The following is a 24,203-nucleotide window of genomic DNA, read 5'->3' on the forward strand; positions in this document are numbered from 1 at the left end:
CCCAAAAAGTTGGCACCCTTTTGGGGCCAAAAAAAGGAAAGGCGGGGCATTTTTGGGGGGTAGGTCTATTCATTTTCAGTAGTTCTTGCAAGTTGCTGTTTGCAACCGCATGAGTGTCACTTTGGTTAACCCTTCTAAAAATATCAACGGGTATCTTCCAGAGTAGAATGTCCTTTTTCACAGTGTGTATAAATTCTACTCTACTCTTACCCTTCCACCAACCCCCAAAATTATATAAGGCAGTCAGACTTGTTTCTGCACTACCTGCAGAAGTCACCCGAGTGGTATCCTTGTTGCATCTTAGTATTACCTTACTGTTGCACTCTGGTTGCAGTTGTGGGAAGGTGGAAAAAAATCAACAACTCTGTAGTAAATGGATCTTGGTGAAGACATTCGTTATACATTCCTGCAGTAGGGTGAAAAAAACAATGGGCTGTGGACCATAACCATTTTTTTCTTAGCACTGTAAACTAAATTATACTGTTCGTTTCAGTCATTGTTTATGGCTGTCAAGGTGAAACTACGTTATGTTTAACTATTGATTATAATCCTTTGTGTTTTAACTACTCCATTTGCTACAGTTGTATTTATAAGGCTTATCTAATTTGTTTATATTGCGTACTTGGTAAAATGCTCATTTTTATTCTCAAATTTGTTAAATTAGAAAGTGAGTAGAATAAGTACATGCATTAGTCAGACAACTGTGACTTATTTCCATTAGTGTAAATAAGAATGGTGGAGAGCAAACCCATTAAAGTAAGTAAGTATAAAAATGTGATTCTCTGACGAGATGTTTCCATTTGTTTCAGTACAACGGTTCTGCAGAGTATGAAACTTGGAGTAGATGTGAACAGACACAAGGAGATAATTGTCAAAGCGATTTCTGCCATTCTTTTGCTCCTGCTGAAGCACTTCAAGCTGAATCATGTTTACCAGGTATGTACTATTCATAGCCCTGGCTGAATGCTGCTGAAGTTCTAGGAAGGACATACCTGTCAGTTACCGAACCAGGCAGTCTGTGATATGCCCATCTAATATGTGTGTATGTGTATTAGAGATGAAAGAGAAGAATGAGAGGTGAACATTTTTTGGGATCACTGCTACAGTAATAGATGTAAACCATAGAATTTAGCTGCCATGCTGTGATCGGTGCAACCAGTCTTACTCCTAGAGTTTCAGATGATTCCCCAGTAAGCTTGTTTACTCACACCACAGGCCCTGGACTGACACTGGCTAGAAAGGACAGTGCAGGTAAGTCTTCATTTTCTTCTATGATGTCAGTGTTAAGTTTCAGTACCTCTTGAGAGACAATATGGACAACCAACTCCCAGCCAATATATACCCATTTGTGGAACCTATTGATCTGATGTCAGTTTTCATTCTTTTCTCAACTGATGGGTTCAGACTCTGTCATTGTTGATGCTCATGGCAAACAAAAACTCTCAAGCTTCTCCCTTTCCCATAATACTCCTATCCCAAGTTCCTTGGATCTCGTTTGCCGCTATACACAAGACATGGTGACCGTTACTCTGGAGCAGATAAGTTTGTAAGTTTTGAATTTTCTATTTTTTCATAGTGAAACCTTTCTAAATCCTGTATTCCTTTTATTCTTTAATCCTTTACCTAGTTGCTTACCCTGTAGACGTTTATTCTGCTTAAAATGTCTCTCTTCCTCCTCCCGTACATTTTTGTACCTTCAATTACTGTTTGTTTCTTTCCCCTTTTTTCTCTACACACGGTGTAATTTACTTAACATTGCTGGTAATTTCCCCTTTTCTGTACACGCAGTGTAGTCTTGCTTATTACTATTGCGGGTAAATTCTTTTCCTATTATTTTTTGTTTTTATATGAATCTCTCTAATTCCTTCTGCTGAAGTTTTCTCCTTAAAAACATTTGTGCCATGGCAGAGAAATAGAGTGCGGCTGGGTTCAAAGTGCAGGCACAAGATTTCATTACCAGATGCCCACACTTTGTGTGTATTGCCTGGTCCTCTCCATTTTCTAGAAGATTGCTCCATCTGTCACGGCTTTAACCCTAGAGCCCTAGTAGAGAGAAAAAAATAAGTTGATATTGAAATGGCTTGTACCCTCTTTTGGTGAGGCTTTATCTGGAGCAATGTCCCCCCAGAATCTAAAAGATGTAAATCTCCTTCTCTGAACCCTTCTATGTCTTCGGAGCAACAAAGAAAGACCTCCTTCTGATCCTAAAGGGAAAAAGACAACTTTCAGATCCGACCTCAACCTCAGATCTGAAGTCTTCAAACATGGATTAATTGGATTCAACGTCATCGTCTGATCCAAAGAGAAAGAAAAAAAACAGATCAGACTTCTTCGGGTCCGATGCATAAGCCAGTTGATCCATCTACACCACCCAGTATTGTGTACCTTCCAAGGACTAGATAGTCCCCTTCAGTAGATCCATTTCCCCTCCTGGTTCCCTCCTTTTTTTGGAGAGACCTAGGTCCCTATCATGATTTTTCACTTGTTCTTCCAGGAGCTTAACAGAAGAAGATGTGGAAAGAGTGATGAGAAGAATTCTCTTGGTGCAGACTCTGGTGGGTGCCCCTCTGGCTCCTATTCTTTCTGGTCAGGAGGTCTGATCTTTTGTCACACCCCCTTGTCCAGTTCCTCCTCTGACTCGTTCCACTGTCTGGGTTCTTGGATTCAAGCTGTCCAGCTCTGTCTGACTGTGATCCGAGAATACTTCTATCCACAGATCCAAAGTTTGCTCTGAGCACTTCTGTTCAGTCTGATTCAGGGAGCTCTTGGAGCCAAGGCTTCCCTGTCCGAGGTGTTGGAGTCAACTCCGAAGTTGTCTCTGTGAGGTTAGCTCAGCTCTGGCTTCTGCTATGGGGGTGGGGGATTGTCCTTAGAGCAGGCAGGGACAATGGTCCAGAAGCTTGCCTTTTTGGATCCAAGGTCCTCTCCCTCTGTAGGGGAGTCAATGGGCGAGAGCATTGTCTCTCAGCTATACAAATGGTTCCTACCCCCTCTAATCCTCAGTCTGCAGCTTTGACGTCTCTGCACTGGAGTCTCAACCCCTTTTTCCACAGGGACAGCTAGTACTGAAACGCCAGGCTTCCCAATTGAGGATCATTACTTCTGATATCTTCACAGAGCATCCCACTAAGGAGGTCCCTAGGAAGACGACATGCAAGAGGAAGCACTTAAACTTCCCAGAGGAGTCTGTCACAGAAGATACAGACTTCAGTGAGGGTGAAGGGTCCCCACAGTCACCTCCTGAACATATCTGATTTGGAGACTTCCTTGAAATCTTAAAACAGAGGGGCTTGAAGTCCAGTAACCCTTCATCTAGGGTGTCTGTATTCCTAGAGGCTTTTGGTAGTGGCCTGTCTACCTCGATGGGCAACTCTGCCCACCGAAGAGCTGATTGAGTTGATATCTCCACGGGCGTGGAAAGATCCTGACACAATTGAGCCAATAACTCTGAGACCTGCCAAAATTATGGCACCACCAGCGGACAAGCAATTTTGAGGTAAAGGAGTTCCAGGCAGCCATTAAAAAGGAACTTGCTGAGGAGAGTTCCACTGTTCATCCCCCCAACAAGGAGTCTTGGGAAGCCTGTCTATGCTTCATTGACCTTTGTCTTAAGTTCACTGAGTTATTTGGCACATTTACAAGGTTACAGGGGGATCTGATTAAGGAACTTTCAAGTACCATCTCTTCTGAGGAAGTACAATCATCTGTTACTTCTCAGTTGACTATCCTGCAATCTGTTTCCAATTTGTCCATGAGGCTCATTTCACATGTAGCTGAGAGGAATCTCAAGGGCAGTGGGTTCAGGCATTTCCATCAGGAAGCATGCCTGGATGTGCTTATGTGATTTTGCAGATCCTTTCAAGTCTTCATTTGTCATTGCTCCTTTTGACTGCATGTCTTTGTTTGGCCTGAAAGTAAAAGACACATTATCCAGGTTTGAAAAGGATGGAAAAGCCCTCTCTGCTATGGGTGTTTGTTTTCAATACCTCAAAGATCCTTTTCCAGGAATCAATGAGGTAGTCGAAAGATGTAGTTCAATGTCCCAGGGAGACCTTTCCAGGACACGTGGAGGAAGTTCCCCCATGGGTGAAGGGGAGAACTCCTAATGCTAGACAGTGGCCCATGAAACCAGGAGTCCAGTGATTCATTCTTTGACGCAGGGCTGATTGTTCTCCTTTGGAGGCAGTTGAGGGTTGACTATCCCTGCACCAGAGAGCCTTGCTAGAAATAAAAGATACTTGGGTTTAGAGAATTATTTCCAAAGGTTATAGAATACCATTGTCCCTTCCATCCCCAATACTCCATCCAGTCAGAGGGAACAAGCAACAATTCAAGTACAAAATCTGCTGGAAAAGTCATCCAAGAGGTCCCACCAGACCAGTTAGAGTCCAGAATTTACTCAATTTTGGATCTCAGCAACTTGAACAAGTCAGTTTGCTCCAAGTTCTGGATGGCCATGGTTCGGTCCATTCTCCCTTTTTTAGGCAAAGATGACAATGTGCTCTATAGACCTTCAGGATGCGTACTGTCACATAAAAATTAACAGGCATTCCAGAAGGTATTTACACTACTGGCTGGGAGCCAGTCATTACCAGTTTATAGTTCTGCCCTTTGGTCTCACCATAGCCCACAAGGTGTTTACCAAAGTACTGGCAGTAGTAGCAGCTCACTTGAGACTGTAAGGATTCTGGATGTTTCCATATCCAGTCGAGTGGCTCGTTGCAGCCCCCACCAGGCATCAGGTAACAAGGGCAAGAGATCACGTACTCCAGACATGTTCTCACCTGGGGATAACCATAAGCTACAAGAAGTCTGAGCTAGAACTAACCCCAAATTTGGAGTTTATAGGAGTACTGTTCAACACAAATTCATTGATTCCCTCACTGCCTTTTTCAAGGGTTCAGACTATAAAGTCAAAGGTTGGTAAAATAATCTGCAGTACCAGGATTTCATCCTGCTTGATCCAGCAAGTTCTAGGGTCAGTGTCAGCAGCTATAGCACTAGTACCTTTAGCCAGACTTTACCTGACATACCTTCATTGTATGCTAGCAACACAATGGTTGATAATTTACCAACACGTCAACCCCCAGTACGAATCATCCATGCATGCAAGAGAGATCTCAAATGGAGATTCAGTTGGACCAGGTTCTACAATGCCATCTATTCACCCCCCCCCCCCCCTCAGCACAAGGCAATAGTGACCACAAACGCTTCCCAGTTGGGGTGGGGGTTTTTTTTTTTTTTTAAACAAACAGTCCAATACGCTTGGTCCCCCAAAGAGGCCAACTTGCACATCAGTTTCTTAGATATGAGAACAGTGCTTTTAGCATTGCAGGCCCTTCAGAATGCCCTCCCTCTGGGGATGATAGCAATTCAAATACAGTATGTCAGTAGTTTGGTACATCAACAAACAAGGAGAAACCAGATCTTAACCCTTGTGTCAAGAACGCTCAGTGTGTTGCAATGGGCGATCTCATCTAGTTGCTTTCTCATAGCAACTCACATTCCAGGGAAGTCCAACATGATTGTACCTGCTAAGTTTGTCTGCTTTCTTCTACCTCACAAGTGGTCTCTCAACAACAGTGTAGTGGAAAAGATTTTCCGTCAATGGGGCCAGCCTTGCTGCGATCTTTTTGCCTCTCCTCTAAACAACAAATGCAACACATACTATGCCCTAATCCCCCCACAGGGGGAATCACCGAAGGATGCTCTTCTTCACGGTTGTTTCCCCCGGTGTACTTTACCCTTATATGCCAATTCCTGCAGAATGCTGCCATGTTGAACAGCAAAGTTGTCCTCATTGCACCTTAACTGGCCTTGACAGATTTGCTTCCACTTCCTATGGGCCTCCCTTACTTCACCTACCTTGGGTTTTGGATACGACTCCAGACTGTCTCATCCGGCAAGCATGATTCATCCAGATTTATCAAACCTTAGGTTGGCAGCCTGGCTTCTCCAATTCCATTAATAGCCAGACTATCTATGCTTTCTCCACATGTCTGACATATACTTTAATATTTCCATAAACCCTCCAGTAAATGGAAGAGATTTGATCTGATGTTATCCATTTCATTATTCCTCATGATAGGGTCCTAGGCTCTGACATCGGATCTAATCCAGCCATTCCAAAGACTGTTTAAGTTTCAAGCTCCTCCTACCCCCACATTGCCCTGCACCAGTCCTAACTCCTTAGATATCATTTACTGCCTTCCTTGATAGATGCAATTGTGAAAATCTCAAGCTTCCTAAAAGGATAAGTTAAACCTTTTGTCTAATTTCTTCTAATTTTCTAATCATACTCTTATTTCTCTTTAAGCTCCCCCAACCTAACGTTTTAGTTGGGTAGTTATTCTGTTTTTCTTCCCACACTTCCTCTTTTACTGCCATTGGTCCACGTTGCCTTCTTTTAACCATACCAAAAAAAAACTTTACCAGTATCTTTTGTTTTTTTATATTCTTTGGCTATAATTTTTTGTTACGTGTGTGTTTGCTTTCTCCTTTCTACTTCGTGTGTGTGTTTGGCCCATTAGTTTAAAATGTCAGACAAGCCTATGGGTTTTAAACGATGCACGTCTTGGGGGCACAAAATTCCAAATTCAGATGCCCACGAGCGATGTCTATTGTTTGGGTGCCCCTCACTTAGATCAAGAATGCGAGGTGTGCACAAGATTCAACCCCTGCACCTTGGATTGCTGCAGCAAACTAATTTTGAGAGGGCTTTTACCTTCATCTAGAGCTCAGACACCTGCTAAGCCCAGATTGTCCAAAGAGTTGAAGAAGCATCCCCTGCCTATTTACCCAGGGGTTTCAGCTTCTGAAATATGACCAGGTCTGTCAGATCAGTCTTCATGGATCAAAGCAGGCCTTCCTTGGAGCAGAGAAGCTCCTCTGATTGGACACCTCTTTCATCTGACTTGCCTTCTCCAAGGACCCGACCTGTTTCGGACCCTAAGACTTCAGGTCCAAAGGTTCTGTAGGATCTTACAGAGGTAGTCTTCACTCATAGCTCCCCATCACTGTCCAAACTCTTCTTAGATCCAAAGGTTTCCAATTCAAAGTCTAAGAGCCATACACCAAGGCATGGGAAGTCCCCTTCCCATTCATCAGTTTCTTCCAGGTCCTCCAGGCTTTCCCACTCCAAGATGGACAGGATGACAGTATTTGCTCAAGGCTCAGATCAGGATGGGACTTTTACACTCTCCAGCCCATCTTGGATCCATGAGAGCCCCGTCACCCTTTCCACCAGCTTGTCTTCCAATCCGACCACTTGCTCCAGAACCCCAGGATCTGGATACTTCTAGAAAGATGTCGAAGCAAAGGATGGTTCTTTTGTCGGCTCCATCGGTGTCCCAGATTGACTCTGCTCTGAGACTCTTAGAGTTGGGTGGACCCTGGGCCCGAGGCATCGGCACCGACTCCATGGGGATGGTTTCGGCTCCAACTTGGTTGGATCTGTCTCTTCTCCTCAGGGCTTTGGCCTTCAGTAGTTCATGGCCATTGTTGTCTGGAGGCCATGGATCTGGGGTGATCTCCTCAGTTTGTCCTAGGGCTATTTCTGCCCCGATGAGGGAGGGAGAGTGATCCCTGGGTTTGACAGCTTTCCAGTGGGCAAAGAGGGCATTCTCTAGGCCTAGAGATGCACCCCCCCCCTGCATCCTAGGCAGTCTTCTGGTCCAAGGCTTGACCCCAGTAGTCCTGTCAATGGTCACCCTGTTAAGGAGGTCATTCAGCCCACCTCTCTACAGGGGGCCCCCTTCTCTTCTGAGTCTTCCCCTGACTATCCTACAGAGGAGGTGGATTGGAAGAGGACATGCAAAAGGAAGCACAGAGACTCCGTGTTGTTGTCCTTGACTGAGCATACCAATTTCGATGAGGGAGAAGGATCCCCTCGGCCTCCACCCGACGACATCTTTCGGAGATATCCTAGAGATCCTGAAACAAAAGGGTGGATGGTCTTCCCAAACTCCTCCTTCTGAGGAATAGGTATTTCTGGAGGTGTTCAGGACAGGCCCATCTGCCTCCTGGGTCACCCCACCAGCAGACAAGCTTATTGATCTAGTCTTCTGCTGAGCTCAGGAGGAGCCAGACACTGTGGAACCTATTCCCAAACACACCGACAGCCCCGACCTCCTTGGACTGAAGGTATTCCAGTGGATGCCATAATAGTGTCAGCGGCCACCAAGGAGGAGCTGACAGAACAGAGCTTCTCTGTCCACCCCCCAAATAAGGAGTCTTGGGCACTAGACAAACATGGGAAGTGCATCTACTCCTCAGCAACTGATGTGCTGAGAGTGCTTGAACTACTTGGCAAAATTCACATGTCTTCAGAGGGACTTGATCAGGGATCTCACCCCGAGTGTATGTTGGAGGAGGACCCCTCACCAAGGTATCTCCCCAGCTGTCGACTCTTGCTTCCCTGTCCAATTCTTCAGTGAGGTTGATTTCCAATGCTGTGGAAGGGACCTGTTGAGCAGCTGAGTAAGGTATAGCCATTAAGAAATGCCCCTGGTTTGGCTTTACAGAACACTTTTAGCTGTCTTTCACCAATGCCCCCTTCGATGGGTCTCCCTTATTTGGGCCTTCGGTTAAGGAAGCACTCCCCTCCAGCAAGCAAGAGGGAAAAATGCAGTCTCCTATAAGGATCAAGTTTTCTTCCCATAAGACTCCCTTTTCAAAGAACCAGCGTAGCGAGAAGATGATGTGATTCAGAAAATCTGAGTTCTTTTCCAGACACTGAGGATTCTTTGTCTAGAGGTTGAGGGCAAGGATTTAATAACAGACACTGCCCTCAGGAGCAGACTGGATCCACAAAGTCAGGGCTTCAGGGAACCCTTCTTTGACGAGCCCTGTCAGTACTCCTGAAGCGCTGCCTGGCTGTCTTACTCTGGAGACGGTCTGGTGCAAAATGTCATTGCACCCATATGCCTGCACAAAACTAACATGATTTCTGGGTGCTAAACATAATTTCCAAAAACTCTTGCATTTCCTGCCCCCTCCCCCACCTTCCTGAAAGGTCTTACAAGAAGTTCAAAAATTTGTAGAAAAAAGTCATCCAACCGGTCCCAGCTGAGCAACAAGGATACAGATCTTATTTGCGCTTCTTTTTGGTGCCAAAAAAAGACAGGGGACCCAAGGCCTATATTGGACCTGAGCAAACTCAGTTTGTATGTCAAGAAGTCAAAGTTCCGCATGGTGACTATTCAGTCCATTGTGCCATTGCTGCACCAGGATGATTGGATGTGCTTAATAGATTTCCAGGATGTGTACTAATCATATAAAGATAAACAGGCGCTCCAGGAGATATCTGCACTTCTGTCTGGGAGCCAGTCATTACTAATTCAGAGAATACCCTTCGGATTCACCATAGCCCCCTGGATGTTTACCAAATATATGTCTGTAGTGTCTGCTTATCTAAGACTGCAAGGATTCCAGGTGTTTCTGTATTTAGGCGATTGGCTCCTGACTGCACTATTGTGGCATCAGCTGGTTCTAGCCACTCAGTATCTGTTACACATCTTCAGACATTTGGGGATAACAAACTTGATGAAGTCAAAGATGACTCCTGTGCAGATGATAGAGTTTGTAGGGACACAACTGAACACGGTCACTCAGATAGTTCAAGCCTTACTGAATGCACGGACACCCCCAGCAAGGTATGTTCTAAGAGCTGTAGATTCCATGTCTGCTGCCATACTTCTAGTCCCTTTGGTGAGATTTTTCATGAGAGTACTTCAGTGGATGTTGGCTGTTCAGTGGTCAGTCATGTATCATCCATTAAACACTCCCATCAAGCTGGCCTCAGTATACAGGTGTCTTCTGCAGAGTGGCTTATATCGGATGGTCTTTATCTCTGTAGACCTTTTTCCCTTCCTCCCATTACGGCCACAGTGACCACAGATGCTTCCTTGTTGGGGGTGGAGAGGCACTTCAAAGGAAGATTAGGCCATTGCACGTGGTCCTCGACAGAGACCAAGTTGCACATAAATGCTTTAGAGATGAGAGCGGTCCTTCTGATGTTGCAAGCCTTCCAAGACTGCCTACCTCTAAGACTAGTAGCAATTCATTCAGACAACATGCCTGTAGTGTGGTAAATCAAAAAACAAGGGGGAACCCGGTCATACCCATTATGCAGAGAGGCCATGAGAGTGTGGGAATGGGTGATCTCTTCAAACTGCTTTCTCATTGCATGGCACATTCCCGGGGAGACCAGCATTCTATAAGACAGACTCAGCAGATCTGTTCTGACCCCACACGATTGGTCCCTAAATCAATCAGTAGTGAACCAAGTCTTCCACTGATGGGCCAATCTTGCTGAGACCTGCTGTGATCCCCCAAAGGAGAATGTCACCGAGGGAAGTTGTTTCACAATTGGCCTCCGGGTCTCCTATATGGCTATCCTCCCGATTCCGCTAATTCTGAAGGTTCTTCAGAAAACCAGCAGCTTAAAGCGAACCCTAATCCTCATTGCCCCTTTTTGGCCTAGTCAGGTATGCTTCCCTGTCCTTTTTTCTCATGCGAAATATCCACCATGGATACTGGATACCAGACCGGATCTGATTTCTCACCTGTCAGAACTACAACCCCCCACCCTCAAGTCCCTAAAACTAACCACTTGTTTTCTCTACTTCCAGTGATTTTAAGAAAGTCCAGGCTGGCCTCCCCGGTACGGGAGATCATTTCATGCTTCTCAAACCCTCTACCAAGAAAGTGTACAGTAACAAATGGAGATTTTCAGTGTGGGCTTTGAAACGGAATATTGATCCCTTTATGGCTCCCATTTCAGCTCTTCTTCTTTTTGTAAGTTCTTTTTTTCCAGAGGGAGCCAACCTTTCTACAGTTAAGTTACAACTGGCAGCCTTTGCTAATTTTTATTCCACAAAAAATTCAGATGAGTTAACTCCTGTTTCTGCATCCAAACTATGTAAAGCATCTATGAAGGGAATTTCTCTACTCAGACCCCCCCAATTAAACATCTTTCATCTCATCGGGATCTGACATTGGTTTTGCAAGGTCTTACTCAAAAACCCTTTGAACTGGCTAGTTCCTGAGACATGAAATTTCTGTCCTGGAAGACTGTTTTTCTTGTGGCAATTACTTTGGCCAAGAGGGTATCAGAATTACAGGTCTTATCCTCAAAGCCACCATATATTACATTTTTAAAGAGTGTTTCTCACAGGGCAAACCCTTCCTTTTTGCCTAAAGTGACCATGGAAGCAAACATAAATCAGTCCATTCAACTTCCAGTCTGTTTTCCTAACTCCCAGCAAGGGTGAATATATGATCTGAAGTAGTTCACTTCATTTGTGCATCAACCTATGGGTAGGATCCGAGCCGGCAGCTTCAAACAGCTAAGATCTGAGCTCCAAGCTCCTCCCCTTTACCCATAACCCCCTGCTATCCCTCCCTGACCTCAGATCTCGTTTGCCGCAGTTCTCAACAGCAGCTTTGAACGAGCTTCCAAGTGTAGCATAGGGGTTTTGTGAGAACAATCTCTCCTTTTTTACATTTTTCTTTAAAAAGGTTGTTGTGTGAGTGTTATCTCTCCTAGTTAGGTTAGAGTACCTCTGTTTTGTTAGTCAGTGTTAGTGTATTCCCTCCCCGTGTGTGTGTGTAAAGTTGTGTCTGTTTTTGGGGCCTAGCGTGTGGATTCAATATGTCTGAGGCGCCCAAATCTTTCTTTTCTAAATGTACCGAGTGTGGCCATAAGCTGTCCCCAGCGGATGGCCACTCGGTGCGTTATTTGCCTTGGGGTTGAACATCTCACTTCGGGCTACACTATTTGTGCAGCGTTCAACCCCAGGGCCCTCAGGGACAGGAGGTCGAAGCTGATTCTGGCGGGACTGTTGCCCCCGGAATCGGCTTTATCCTCCAGCAGCACCACCTTCTCTCCCTCTGGCCGGGACTCACCCTCCCACCCTTGGCCAAGAGGAGAGGGAAGCTAGGAAGGTGAAGCGGAAGCATCACAAGAGGCAGGCCAAGACCTCTTCCTCGGCACCGCCATCAAAGCAAGCTTCTCTGCCTATGGCCTCCGGATCTTCTCCTTCCCAGCTCCGATCTCCCCGTTTCTTGCCAGAGGAGGAGGAGACCCGGTCACCTTCGAGGTCATTGAGGCGGGATTCCCGGCCCGGCCCGGTGGCCTCGTCGAGGTCTACCCGTAGCATCTCCTCTTCCCCTGATGTTAAAGTTCTTACAGAAAACCCGATGGTTGGGGAGCAGAATAATCCTCATTGCCCCATTCTGGCGCGCTTGAATATGAGAGTTCTTCAATGGACCTTGCAAGTCCAATGGTCCCTCCTGCGACATCCCCTGAGCTTCCCTGTTCCCCTCAGCAGGGTCTACCAGAAAGCCCTCTTATGGTGGCTCCAGTCCCCGGACCTCCAGAAAGGGCGCCCCTTCTATATGTCCCCTCCTCTAGCCACGGTGACCACGGACGCTTCTCGCCTCGGGTGGGGGGGCACTGCATGGGCAGGATTGTCCAAGGCACGTGGACCCATTCGGAGACCTTTTTGCATATTAATGTCCTAGAGATGAGAGTGGTGCTTTTGGCGTTGCAAGCACTTCACAGCTTTCTTCCCTTGGGGACAATTGCGATTCAGACAGACAATATGTCGGTTGTCTGGTATATCAACAAACAAGGGGGAACCAGGTCCTATCCACTTTGTCAGGAGGCCATGAGAGTGTGGGAATGGGCGATATCCAACAACCGCTTTCTCATAGCGACGCACATTCCGGGCCGGTCCAACATCTTGGCAGACAGGCTGAGTCGAACCATTCTATCACCGTACGAGTGGTCTCTGAACCCCAGAGTAGCGAAGTTAATCTTCTCCAAGTGGGATCAACCCCTCGCTGCGATCTTTTCTCCTCCCCTTTGAACGCAAAGTGCAGTGACTACTACGCTCTAATTCCCCCATCCGAGGAATCCACCAGAGACGCTCTGGTGCATGCTTGGCCACCCGGTCTACTTTATGCTTACCCTCCTCTTCCCCTGATGCTAAAGTTCTTACAGAAAACCCGATGGTTGGGGAGCAGAATAATCCTCATTGCCCCATTCTGGCCTCGTCAACCTTGGTTCCCATATCTATGGTCTCATCTAGTGAATCCCCCATGGATTCTAGATCTCATCCCAGTTCTGATGTCTCACTCATCAGGCCTGTCAATTCCGAACCTGGACAACCTCAAGCTGACAGCTTGGTTGATCCAGTTCCAATGATAGCTAGGACTCCCGGCATCTCGTCCTCTGTCAAGGCTATACTAGTAGCCGCTCACAAGCCGTCTACGAGAAGGATTTATAATAGCAAATGGAAGCGTTTTTCTATTTGGGCGGAGCATCAAAACTTAGATTCCTTTACAGCTCCGCTGCCAGCAGTGTTAGATTTTCTGTCAGGCTTATTCAACCAAGGTGCTAGCTCTTCTACGGTCAAAGTCCAGCTGGCTGCAATCTCTCACTATCATGTCGGGAGTGATCTTGGCCCTTTGACTTCGTCTAAATTATGTAAGACCTTCCTAAAAGGCACTTTCCTTTTAAGGCCTCCGGTTAAGCATGCTGTCCCTCCTTGGGACTTAACCCTTGTTCTTCAGTCTGACAGCTCCTCCCTTTGAGCCTGCAACTTCAGTGTATCTGAAATACTTATCTTGGAAGACAGTTTTTCTTGTTGCCATCACTTCGGCCAGAAGGGTTTCGGAACTTCAAGCCCTTTGTGCCAAGCCCACCATATTTAATATTTCACAAAGATAGAGTTTCACTCGGGACCTTCCCTCCTTTCTGCCCAAAATTGCTTCGGAGTCTAATATCAACCAATCTATTAATTTACCAGTCTTCTTTCCAAATTACCAGAATAAAGGTGAATACAAGCTACACTCTCTAGACGTACATAGGCAACTGAGGTTTTATTTGCACAGGACAGCTGATCACAGGAAATCAGACCAGCTTTTTGTATCCTTTGCTAAACCCACTTTGGGAAAACCTGTATCAAAAGTCACTTTGTCCAGATGGATCTCACAATGTATCCTTTTGGCTTATGAGAGTTCTGGCCGGTCTGCACCTCAAGATGTCCATGCCCATTCTACTCTATCGATCTCTACCTGCTGCTTTTCGATCTAGGGTGTCATTGGATGACATTTGTTCAGCAGCCACTTGGGCTTCACCTCATACATTCATAAACCATTACAAATTGGATATTGTCTCTAGAGGGAGAGCATCCTTCGGCTCTGCAGTGCTCTGGAATATCCTTCCATGAGGACCTCCCAAGAATTAGGTAGCTGGGGACTCTGTCCCATAGGTTGATGCACAAATGAATTTAACTACTTCAGATTAAGAAGTTATGTACTCACCATAACGTTCCATCTGAGTAGGTAAACTTCATTTGGCAGCAACCCTCACACCCTGATCCATATGGATACTCAAAGGAATCCTGCTTGTCATTGCGGATTGTCTTTAGGTTAGAGTTTGGAGGTGGTTCTTTGGTGTTCTATATTTTTATGCTGATAAGCAAACTCGATCTGAGGTCAGGAAGGGATAGCAGGGGGTTATGGATAAAGGGGAGGAGATTGGAGCTCGGATCTTAGCGGTTTGAAGCTGCCGGCTCAGATTTGATATGGATCCGATACCCATAGGTTGCTGACAAATGAAGTTTACCTACTCAGATGGAACGTTATGGTGAGTACATAACTTCTTATTCCACTCACTCAATGTTTATAGACAGTTGCGTTTGTCTGCGCAGGACGAAGGAGAAAGTCCGAACAACTGTTTGTATCTTTTTCACCAAGTAACATTGGCTAAATGGATTACAAATTGTACATCTACAGTTTATTCACTGAAAGGTTTGGAGTCGCCCCGTTCACCGAGAGCTCATTCTACCAGGTCAGCGTCTATTGTTGCTTTCTCAGCTAAGATTCCTGTTGATGAAATTTGTGCTGTAGCAGCCTGGTCAAAATCGCACACTTTTGTCTCTCATTATAAACAGGATGTAATTTCTAGAGATGGAGCATCCTTTGGTTCTGCGGTGCTCAACCATATCCTACCATAAGGACACCCAGGAATTCAGTATCTGGGGACTCTGACCCTGTCGTGAGGAATAATGAAATAGACATCAGATTTAGGAGTTATGTACTTAACATAACTTGGTATCTCTGTTGTCCAGTTCCATTATTCCTTGCATGCCTGCCCAGCCTTCACCCTTCCAGAAAAGTGTACAGGTGCCTGGAGTAACTAGAGCTCCATAGCCTTTATAGTTTGAGCTCCAGATTGGGGTGAGATCAATCTGGGTAGACGTATATTTTTTTGTATAGTGTTTGTATTTCTTTCTCTACTTTGGGTGAATAAACTCCATCTGAGGAGTTAGGGCTGGTGCTTGGCATTGTGGGAGTAGGAGGAGCTCGGGACTTGAAGCAAAAGCCTTTGTAATGGCCAGATCGGATCCTAGGACCCTATTGTGAGGAGTAATGAAATTGGACAACACGGGTACCATGTTATGGTAAGTACACAACTCCTAATTTACTGGGCTTGCCAAAGTAATGTTGATACTTTTCCAGCTCCCATACATAACATCCTGGAATTTTTGGCTATACTTTTTAAAGAAGGAACTAGTTCCTCAACAGTTAAGGTTCAGTTAGCCCCAATAACGAATTTTCACATTTGATTTAAGGTTTCCTCGGCTGCTTCTCATAAGCTGTTTCTCTAAGACCTACTTTTAAAGACCCCACTCCCCCATGGGACCTGAATCTGACACTGCAAGCTCGTACTCATTCCCCATTCAAACCAGCAGCTACATGTGACCTTAAGTACCTTTCTTGGAAGACTTTTTCTGGTAGCCATTACTTTTGCCAGACAAATTTCTGAGATTCGAGCATTGTCCTCAAAACCACCATACTGGATTTTTCACAAGAATTGAGTTACCTTACAAACTCAAGCATCCTTTTTTTTTCCCCTAAGGTGGTATCAGAATCTCATATCAATCAGTCCATTAATTTGCCAGTATTCTTTGCTAAATTTGCTAACAAGGGCAAATACATGTTGCATTTATTGGATGTTCACAGACGATTACATTTTCCCCTAAATAGAACAAAATACGTCAGAAAATTTGACCAGTTGTCTCATTTGCAGAAGTAAAATTGGGAAACACAGTTTCCAAAGTAACTAACAACTTCAGTTTTTCAGTCTAGAATGTCCATGGATAATATTTGTGTTGCAGCAACTTGGGCCATTTCCCATACCTTTATTAATCACTACAAATTGGATTTGGTCTCCAGAGCTACAGCATCATTTGATTCAACTGTGCTCAGGAATATTCTTGAGTTGTACCCAAGATTTTAGGTAGCTGGAAACTCTGTCCCATCAGTTGAGGATAGAATGAAAATTGACATCAGATAAAGAAATTATGTATTCACCGTAACGTTCCATCTATGTTATCCATTTTCATTCTTCAACTCCCCATTCACCTACCCCCATCCTTTTCAAACTCCTGGAAGAATAAGTGGTTTATGGATATAGTCATTTACATTGAGCTCCAGCAAACAAGATCTGAGGTACTTGGGATTGGAGCGTGATGGGTAAGGGAGAAGCTCAAGTATTTGGTTGTCACGATCTTTAGTAACACCCGAGTCCAATCCAAGGGATCGGATCCACACCCATTAGTTAAGGAAGAATGAAAATGGACAACACAGGTGGAACATTATGGTGAATACATTTTTTTATTGCCCTTCATTGTTTTACAGTGTTTTTAGTGATATTTTATTGTGTGTTGAAGTATTTTGCTGTAGGTGTTTGAGACTAATGACACTATTGGAAGAAATGAAGAAATGTGACTGTGGTTAGGTAGCTAGGCAGAGCTCTTTGCAAGGGACTTGCCTTTTTTCTATGCCTAGCTTTTGAACACCCTCTTGAGACTTAATGCAGTTGGTTCAGAAAGGAGGCTTTGAGAAGTAGTGCCAGCTCAGTAGAGAACTACCAGTAGGAGCAAAACTTCAAAACCATAGTTCAGGTGGTGTTTTTCTCTTCAACATTGTCTGAGTCTCTCCTCTCCAGTGGGCCTTAAAATGATAGGAAAACCAAGGAAAATGCAGAAATCTATAAAGTTGCCTGGGAAGCAGACGGGGTTTGGGAGGCTTTTGTGACCCCATGAGAACTTGCATGGTACTGAAGACTCCACTTCCATGGAATTGCCAGCTGTAAGCCAGTAGCCTCAATGCCAAAAGTACAGCCATTTCTCCATTTCCCATTGGAGGTCAGCACAAAGGTAACATTTCTCAGGCCAATGATGATGATGAAGTGGAAGCTTGGTTTATTTTGGTATCAGTTTGACAAGTATGTGGTATAGTGCTAGCTGGTTTGACAGATGTGGCACAGTGTTAGTGTTAAGGTGAAGGTTGTAAATGTACTCAAGATTGGTATTGATGAAATTTCTGCAGTGGTATTAGAACGAAGGGCAGATATTGTCCGGTCCAGATAAGTCCATGTAAATATGTTAAAGTAGGCTTAAAAATTGCTTGGAGGTAATTTTTCAGAAGTAAAAAGGGGGAATGAACTGGGGGGGGGGGGTTATGCTCTCTTTGTTGTCTGCTTGCATTGTGGATAGGTGAGTATGTGGGAAGGCTTGATAATTCTCAAGTCGGAAGGTATACGATTACCAGGTGGGCCAGGTATGTACCGTAGATTGGATAATTTGTGAAGGATCTTCCTGTTTGTCTTCCTGCCAGAAATGTTTAGGAGAGTAAAAAAGAGATATTGGTTTAGATTTTAGGTGTTTTGTTTTGAGTGTGTGGGAGATGTGTTCAGTCAAGTTCCTCAGAATTTGAGTGGGGTCACAGTTCCACATTTCCCAGGCCTCATGACATTGTTTTATTAGGGATTTAAGCTCTTTGAGCCATTCAGTTATGGTGTCTTTCACTAGTCTTAATCACTGGTATCCTGATGTGAGAGTAGTAAGCCTGTTAGTGTACTTATGGTAATGGTAGCATCAGAAAGGAAGAGTGGAAAGCTTTGACTGTATAATGGAGATTGTATGAGGGGGGTTTGGGTATGAAAGATATTGGCTCGGGGGGAATATTTGACTTTTAGATTTTGTAGGAGGAAAGTGATGTGGCATTGATCACTAAAAGTGAGTGGGTGTGTGGCGATAGAAAAGTTATTGCCTGGATAGGTTGTAATAATGAGGTTAGGAAGGGAATAGTTAGGTTTGGGATTGTGTGTATTAGGGATATCTGATAGTTGGGGTAGGCCAAGATCTTGGAGAAATTAATTTAAATCAGGTTTTATTGCACCCAGAAGGCCTAAGTTAGTTAACCATTGAAATTATAAGTTTATTTGGATTGATATTATAAAGTAAGAACAAGAGTATAATTTGTGGAGGGGGTTGACACTCAGTGGTCTGGTATAGGAATTTGCCTGGAAGTTTAGTTAGTAGCCAGTTGGAGTTTGAAGCAGTAGATGCAGTGGCTCAAGAAATAACTGAAATGTTAATTGTGGGTTTGAGCTGTAGTGTCACATCACCACCATATCTAATACCTGGCTAGGCATCCAATGAATAAGTATACCCAGGGAAGAAATTAATGTATAACATAACAGCTATTCTGTATTTCATTTAGTTATTTATTTAGTTTACATTTGTTGACCAGGATAATCCGACTGGATACATGTCTATTTTCAGTGGAGGCCCGGGGACAAAAGCTCCAGTAGACAAAATTAAAAAGATTACACAACAATTAGATACATAGAAAATGTAAGACAAAAGCATTTTGTATATTTACAGTAATTTAGTAATGTTCCCAATAGGGACTCGCAAGTTACATGGTCAGAAACATTAGAGAAACAAATCGTCAGATTGGAACAAAAACATTGTTGAGTATTAAAAGTTAAGATACTATTTGGGTAGGATTATTATTTTGTAGCTTAATCAGGGTTAGTATAGGGACAAAGCCAGTTCATTTCGAAATACAGTTTGATGCTTTTTTTGAAGAGACTTAGAAGGATTGAAGGGTTATATAGTTTGGTAGTGAATTCCAGGTTTTGCCAACACAGCTGGCAAACAGAGATTCACCAGCTGAGTTATTAGCTTTGAAGGTTTGGACCAGTAGTTTGTTGGATGATCGTAGTGACTTAAGGTTGTAGTGAGGGGGGATTTTCAGGTTTGTATAGAATTGTGTGTGCTATTAAGAGTTGATTGAATTAAGCTGGGCAGTTCTAACCACTCTAGTTGTTTTAAGGTTCTGGCAGTGATGGGTTCTGTAGGTTAAGCCGGTGGTGAATCTGGCAGTATGGTTGTAGCTGTTAAGTGGTTAAGACTTTTATTTCAAGGAGGAGGAGGAGTAGAGAATCAGGAAAGAGCTTATGCCGTCAGTCTTACTTCCCGTGCTTTTAACATTGCGTGCATGATAGAGAATCTGAATTTGGAGTATGTGAGAGCTTGTAAACCTGAGTGGTGCTTAGGTACCATTGATGTGGGCGGGAGAGGAACTGGGTGATGTCAGAATGGAATTTCAAGGAGGAGGTAAGGTAAAAATACAGAAAATATGTAGTCTTGACAGCGGCATAAGTTTTAATGTTTGCATACTAGTGGTATGTGATGCGGGAAGAGTGGCAGTATTAGATTGTAGTGTGTGGGATTAAATATTCCAGTAAAGCTGAGGTGGGAGAGATTAGTGGATGTTCATAGTGTTTCACTGTTGCAGTCATTACTCTTGGGTTATCCTGCTGGCAGGCTATCCACAGTCGGCCAGAATTCCAAAGTCTGGGTCCGGCGTCAGTTGCTGTCGCCTCTTCCCTGACGTCAGTGCACCAGGGGGTATAAAAGATGCGGCCGACGCCATTTTCTTCAGTCTTTCTTGCCGCAGGTGCCCGAAGCAAAAGCAGTTCGCAAGTGCCGGTCGGCTGACTCCTGAGATTTTCAAATCTGAATTTCAGAACCGAAGTCTTCATTAAAGCCAAGTACCCCATTGGGGAAACCTTTTTTCCTGCTCCAGACCAATGTCAGAAAAAGTTAACAATTGTATTTCTTGTGGGAAGCAAATACCTCATAAGGATTTTCACTCTTACTGTATTCCTTGCCTAGGCTCTGATCACAATGTTGCTAGCTGTCAGTTTTGTGCTAGAGTCAACCAACGCACTGTCAAGCGTCTGTTCGATTTTGCATTTCATTACTTTGGCCAAAGATTTAATTATATAATGCCGACGGAACAGCCGGCAACCGGAGTTTACAAAAAACACAAGGACAAGGATAGGCATCTGAGGTCTAAAACTGACAACGAAGCCTCTTCTAGGCCAGTCGCCGGTTCTCAGTGAGGTGCTTTCGCATCCCCTGGCGCCTGCTACCTCAGAGCCACAGGCCCGCTACTGACTCCCACATGGAGCCGACTGGTCCTCTGGAAACTCAAGGTATTGGACACTCGGAAAGCCATCCCTCAGATGGGTCCGGAGCCGCTGAGCATGCATCTGCTTCTGAGGGTGTCTTCAGACCTACACAACTATATGTTAAGCCATCTTCAGCTTCAAAGACTAAAGCAGCTCTAAAGACAAAGAAACAAGTACAGCATCCTCCTATTCAGACTTCCATACCTAAAAAACAGATGCTCAAAATGGCCGAAGACCTAATTACTTTGATCAGGGGCTCCCATCCCCCTCCTGATAAGAGGCCTAGACAAGAGACAGAGTATGATTCTTCTGATCAGGTATCTATTTCCTCTGATTCCTCTTCTGAACAGGATTACTCCATGCTTCCCTATGAGGATTCTGATGCTGAAGAATCCATTCCTTCAGCCTCTCCTCCTGAGGACTATTCTTTTGGGGAATCACTGCATACTATGAGGGAGCATTTCCACTGGGAGAGCCAAGATTATTCTGAGTCTAAGAAAAGGCTCAGAGACTTCTTGCTTCTTCCTCAGCACAGACCCCTTGCTATTCTTCCTATCCTAGACATTGTAGATTATGTATTTTCAGAGTCCGGGCTGTCCCCTGACTCTCTACCCCCTGCACCTGCTAAGCCAGACAGATACTACAGGGTCCCGGATTCTCATAAATTCCTATATAAAAACCCCGCTGCTGACCCAGAAACTATTTCTCAGGGTCCCAAGGGGGTTAAAGCTTCCACTGCAAAAAACTCTGTCCCCTCTCATAGGGATTCTAGGGCTCTAGACAGATGGGGGACAAAAGTTTACACTTCTGCCACCCTGGCTGTAAGGGCTTTAAATTGTCAATTTCATATGCTTAAATATTAGCAATATTTAATGTCACTACTTAAACAGAAAATGTTGACAAATACTGAATGTTTAGAGAACAAGGAATTGCAGGATTTATTGCATGCAACTGAACAAGTGGGAAAGCATACTTTGCAATGTGGTAATGATTCACTGGAGGCCTCTTGCAGGGCCGCTGTTACAGGTTCTGTTATTAGAAGGCATGCTTGGTTAAAGGAACAAAATCTGCCTGATCATGTTAAAGCAAAATTATTGGATGCACCTTTACAGCATGATAATTTGTTTGGTACTAAAGCAGAAGAGGTGTTGAAAAAAATGGAGGATAAAGCAAAATCTATGCAAACAGTCAAGGATTTCTTACAGGTACAGTCACCCAGGTTTAGCAGGAACTGGCCTTCTAAAAATTGGTCCTTTCCAGCCTCAGACAAATCACAAAGAGGCAGATACAGGCATCCCAGAGGCAGATCTCAGCCCCCAGGCTCATACAGTCCTAAACAATGGGGTGCTCCTACCTCCAAAAGCAGAGAAGACAAATCACAGCCTTACAGGAAACAGTCCCAATGACTTTCCTCTACCAGTTCCAAGCAGTTTTCTTTTGACAGCCCCCATAGGGGGAAAACTAGCACTTTTTTCTTCAAATTGGCAAATGGTTACCCAAGACAAATGGGTTCTGAACATAATGTCCCAAGGCTACAGGTTCCACTTTCACACCCTACCCAGGTCAAAGGGCATGCCAGACCTACCACACAATCGATGGGCAGAGCCATAAAAACAAATTACAGCCCTCATGGACATGAGGGCCATTCAGCAAGTACCACAACAAGAGCAGGGGCAAGGATTTTACTCCAGACTTTTTCTAGTACCCAGGAAGGACAAAACCTGGAGACCAATTCTGGGCCTGTTTATACTAAATACATTTCTGGAAGTTCCAAAATTCAAAATGTTGACTCTTCAGCGGCTACTGCCCATGCTGGGCAAGAGGGCTTGGCTCGTAACTTTGGACTTAAAGGAGGCATACCTACATGTCCCAATCAGACAGTCTTGCAGAAGATACCTCAGATTCATAGCTGGCTCAGTGCATTACCAATTCTCTGCACTGCCCTTTGGCTTATCTACTGCACCCAGCGTCTTAAATGCCTGGCACCAGTAATTGCGTTTTGCAGACAAAAAGGAATTCAAATATATCCCTACTTGGACGACTGCCTAATTCAAGCAGAGAACAAAGACACTCTTCTGAAGCATCTGGCGTTTGTAAAAAGATTACTAATTGCCCTAGGGTACACAGTAAACGAAAAGAAATCAAAGCTAGTGCCCTCTCAAGAGATAATATTCCTGGGTGCAAGCTTAAATACAACTGCCCAGATGGCTTATCTCATGCCAGACAAGCAAAAACAACTGACTACTTACTTCAAGAAATTGGCAACCAAAACCCACTTATCTGCAAGGAAAATCCTGCAGGCCTTGGGTTTCATGGCATCCTGCATTCTACTAATTCCATATGCCAGACTGCATATGAGGAAACTACAATGGTATCTGAAAAGTGTTTGGACTCAGCATTGCCACAGCCTGGAGACATTCCCTGCCTACAACAGGAGTTTCGATGGTGTGCAGAAGCCTGTCACCACAACAAGGGTCTGCCATTCAGTTTATGCACAGCCAGACAGACACTGACAACAGATGCATCAGATTATGCCTGGGGGCCCATATGGCAGGAAAATGTATTCAGGGCACATGGCCTGCAAACCAGATGCATCTTCACATCAATCAAAAAGAGATGCTAGCTGTTCAAAATGCCCTGACAGCTTTCAAGGACCTGCTTCATCCAGGACAGTTACTGATAGATGGACAACACTACGGTCATGTGGTACATAAACAAGCAGGGAGGTACTCATTCCTACCCCCTCTGCAGACAAGCAATGACCTTATGGGACACAGCATTGGCTTTTCAAGTTCACCTGCAAGCACAATTCCTGCCAGGAAAAACAAACACTCTGGCAGACAAACTAAGCAGAAACCTCATGGATCCCCACGAATGGAAACTGGATCCACAAGTCTTCAGGATGATAATAAGGAAATGGGGATGCCCAGACATAGGTCTGTTTACCTCCCCTCACAACTGTCAATTGCAGAGATTTTGCACAAGGATTTACCACAAGCAAGCATGGAAAGTGGACGCCCTATCATTCAGCTGGAAAAATCTAACAGTATATGCTTTTCCCCCACTGCCTCTCCTTCCCAGAGTACTCCTAAAGGTCAGACAAGAGAAGCCAAAAATGATTCTGATTGCACCAGACTGGCCACGCCAGCACTGGTACCCAATCCTAAAGAGCTTGTCTCAAGGTCCAGCATGGATATTGCCTCAAACTTCTCACTTGCTGACCCAACAAAACAGTCTAATCCTGCACAGCCAACTCAGGACCTTAAATCTGGCAGCATGGCAGATAATGTATTCAGAAAACCCCTCTTTCAAAAGCTGTTATGGATGTTATCTTGGAGGCCAGGAGGCCCAGTACCAGAAAATCCTATGCAGAAAAATGGAAGAGATTCTGTGCTTGGAACCAGGAACAAGGCATTGACACGTCTTTACCAAATATTCCTCAGATTTTACAATACCTAACTGAGATACTGAACAATGGCCTTTCTTTCTCATCAATTAAGATTCATGCCTCTGCCATTTCTGCACATTACAATACGGAACCAACTATCTTTTCTCATCCTTTAATAAGGCAGTACCTCAGAGGGGCCAAAAACATTAGGCCTCCAAGGAGAGCACCAATCCCGGCCTGGGACCTCAATTATGTTTTGGAAAAACGCACACTGCCTCCCTTCGAGCCAGCATCAACAGCGGATATTAAATTTGTATCCTGGAAAACAGCTCTGCTCGTAGCCATAACCTCTGCAAGGCGAGTCTCAGAGTTACAAGCACTTCTGGCTGTGGAACCTTTCATCATTATTCATCCAGACAGGGTTTCTCTGAGGACAAACCCTACATTTATGCCTAAGGTGGTGTCCAGTGT

The 24,203-nt window shown here is 44.5% G+C and overlaps 1 protein-coding gene across 1 annotated transcript in view; it reads left to right on the forward strand.

The window, feature by feature from the left end:
• The window catches only part of STRIP1 (striatin interacting protein 1), a gene marked incomplete in the record, with an annotated part of 820,756 nt that overhangs the window by 694,190 nt on the left and 102,363 nt on the right, over positions 1–24,203 (forward strand). Inside the window, 1 exon segment of the mRNA XM_044076197.1 lies at positions 810–936. Within this exon segment, the coding sequence (XP_043932132.1) occupies positions 810–936 (127 nt within the window).

This window comes from Protopterus annectens, chromosome 7.part0 (assembly GCF_019279795.1).
Source record: "Protopterus annectens isolate FY-2018-M chromosome 7.part0, PAN1.0, whole genome shotgun sequence".
In the NCBI taxonomy this organism is placed as follows: Eukaryota; Metazoa; Chordata; order Ceratodontiformes; family Protopteridae; genus Protopterus; species Protopterus annectens.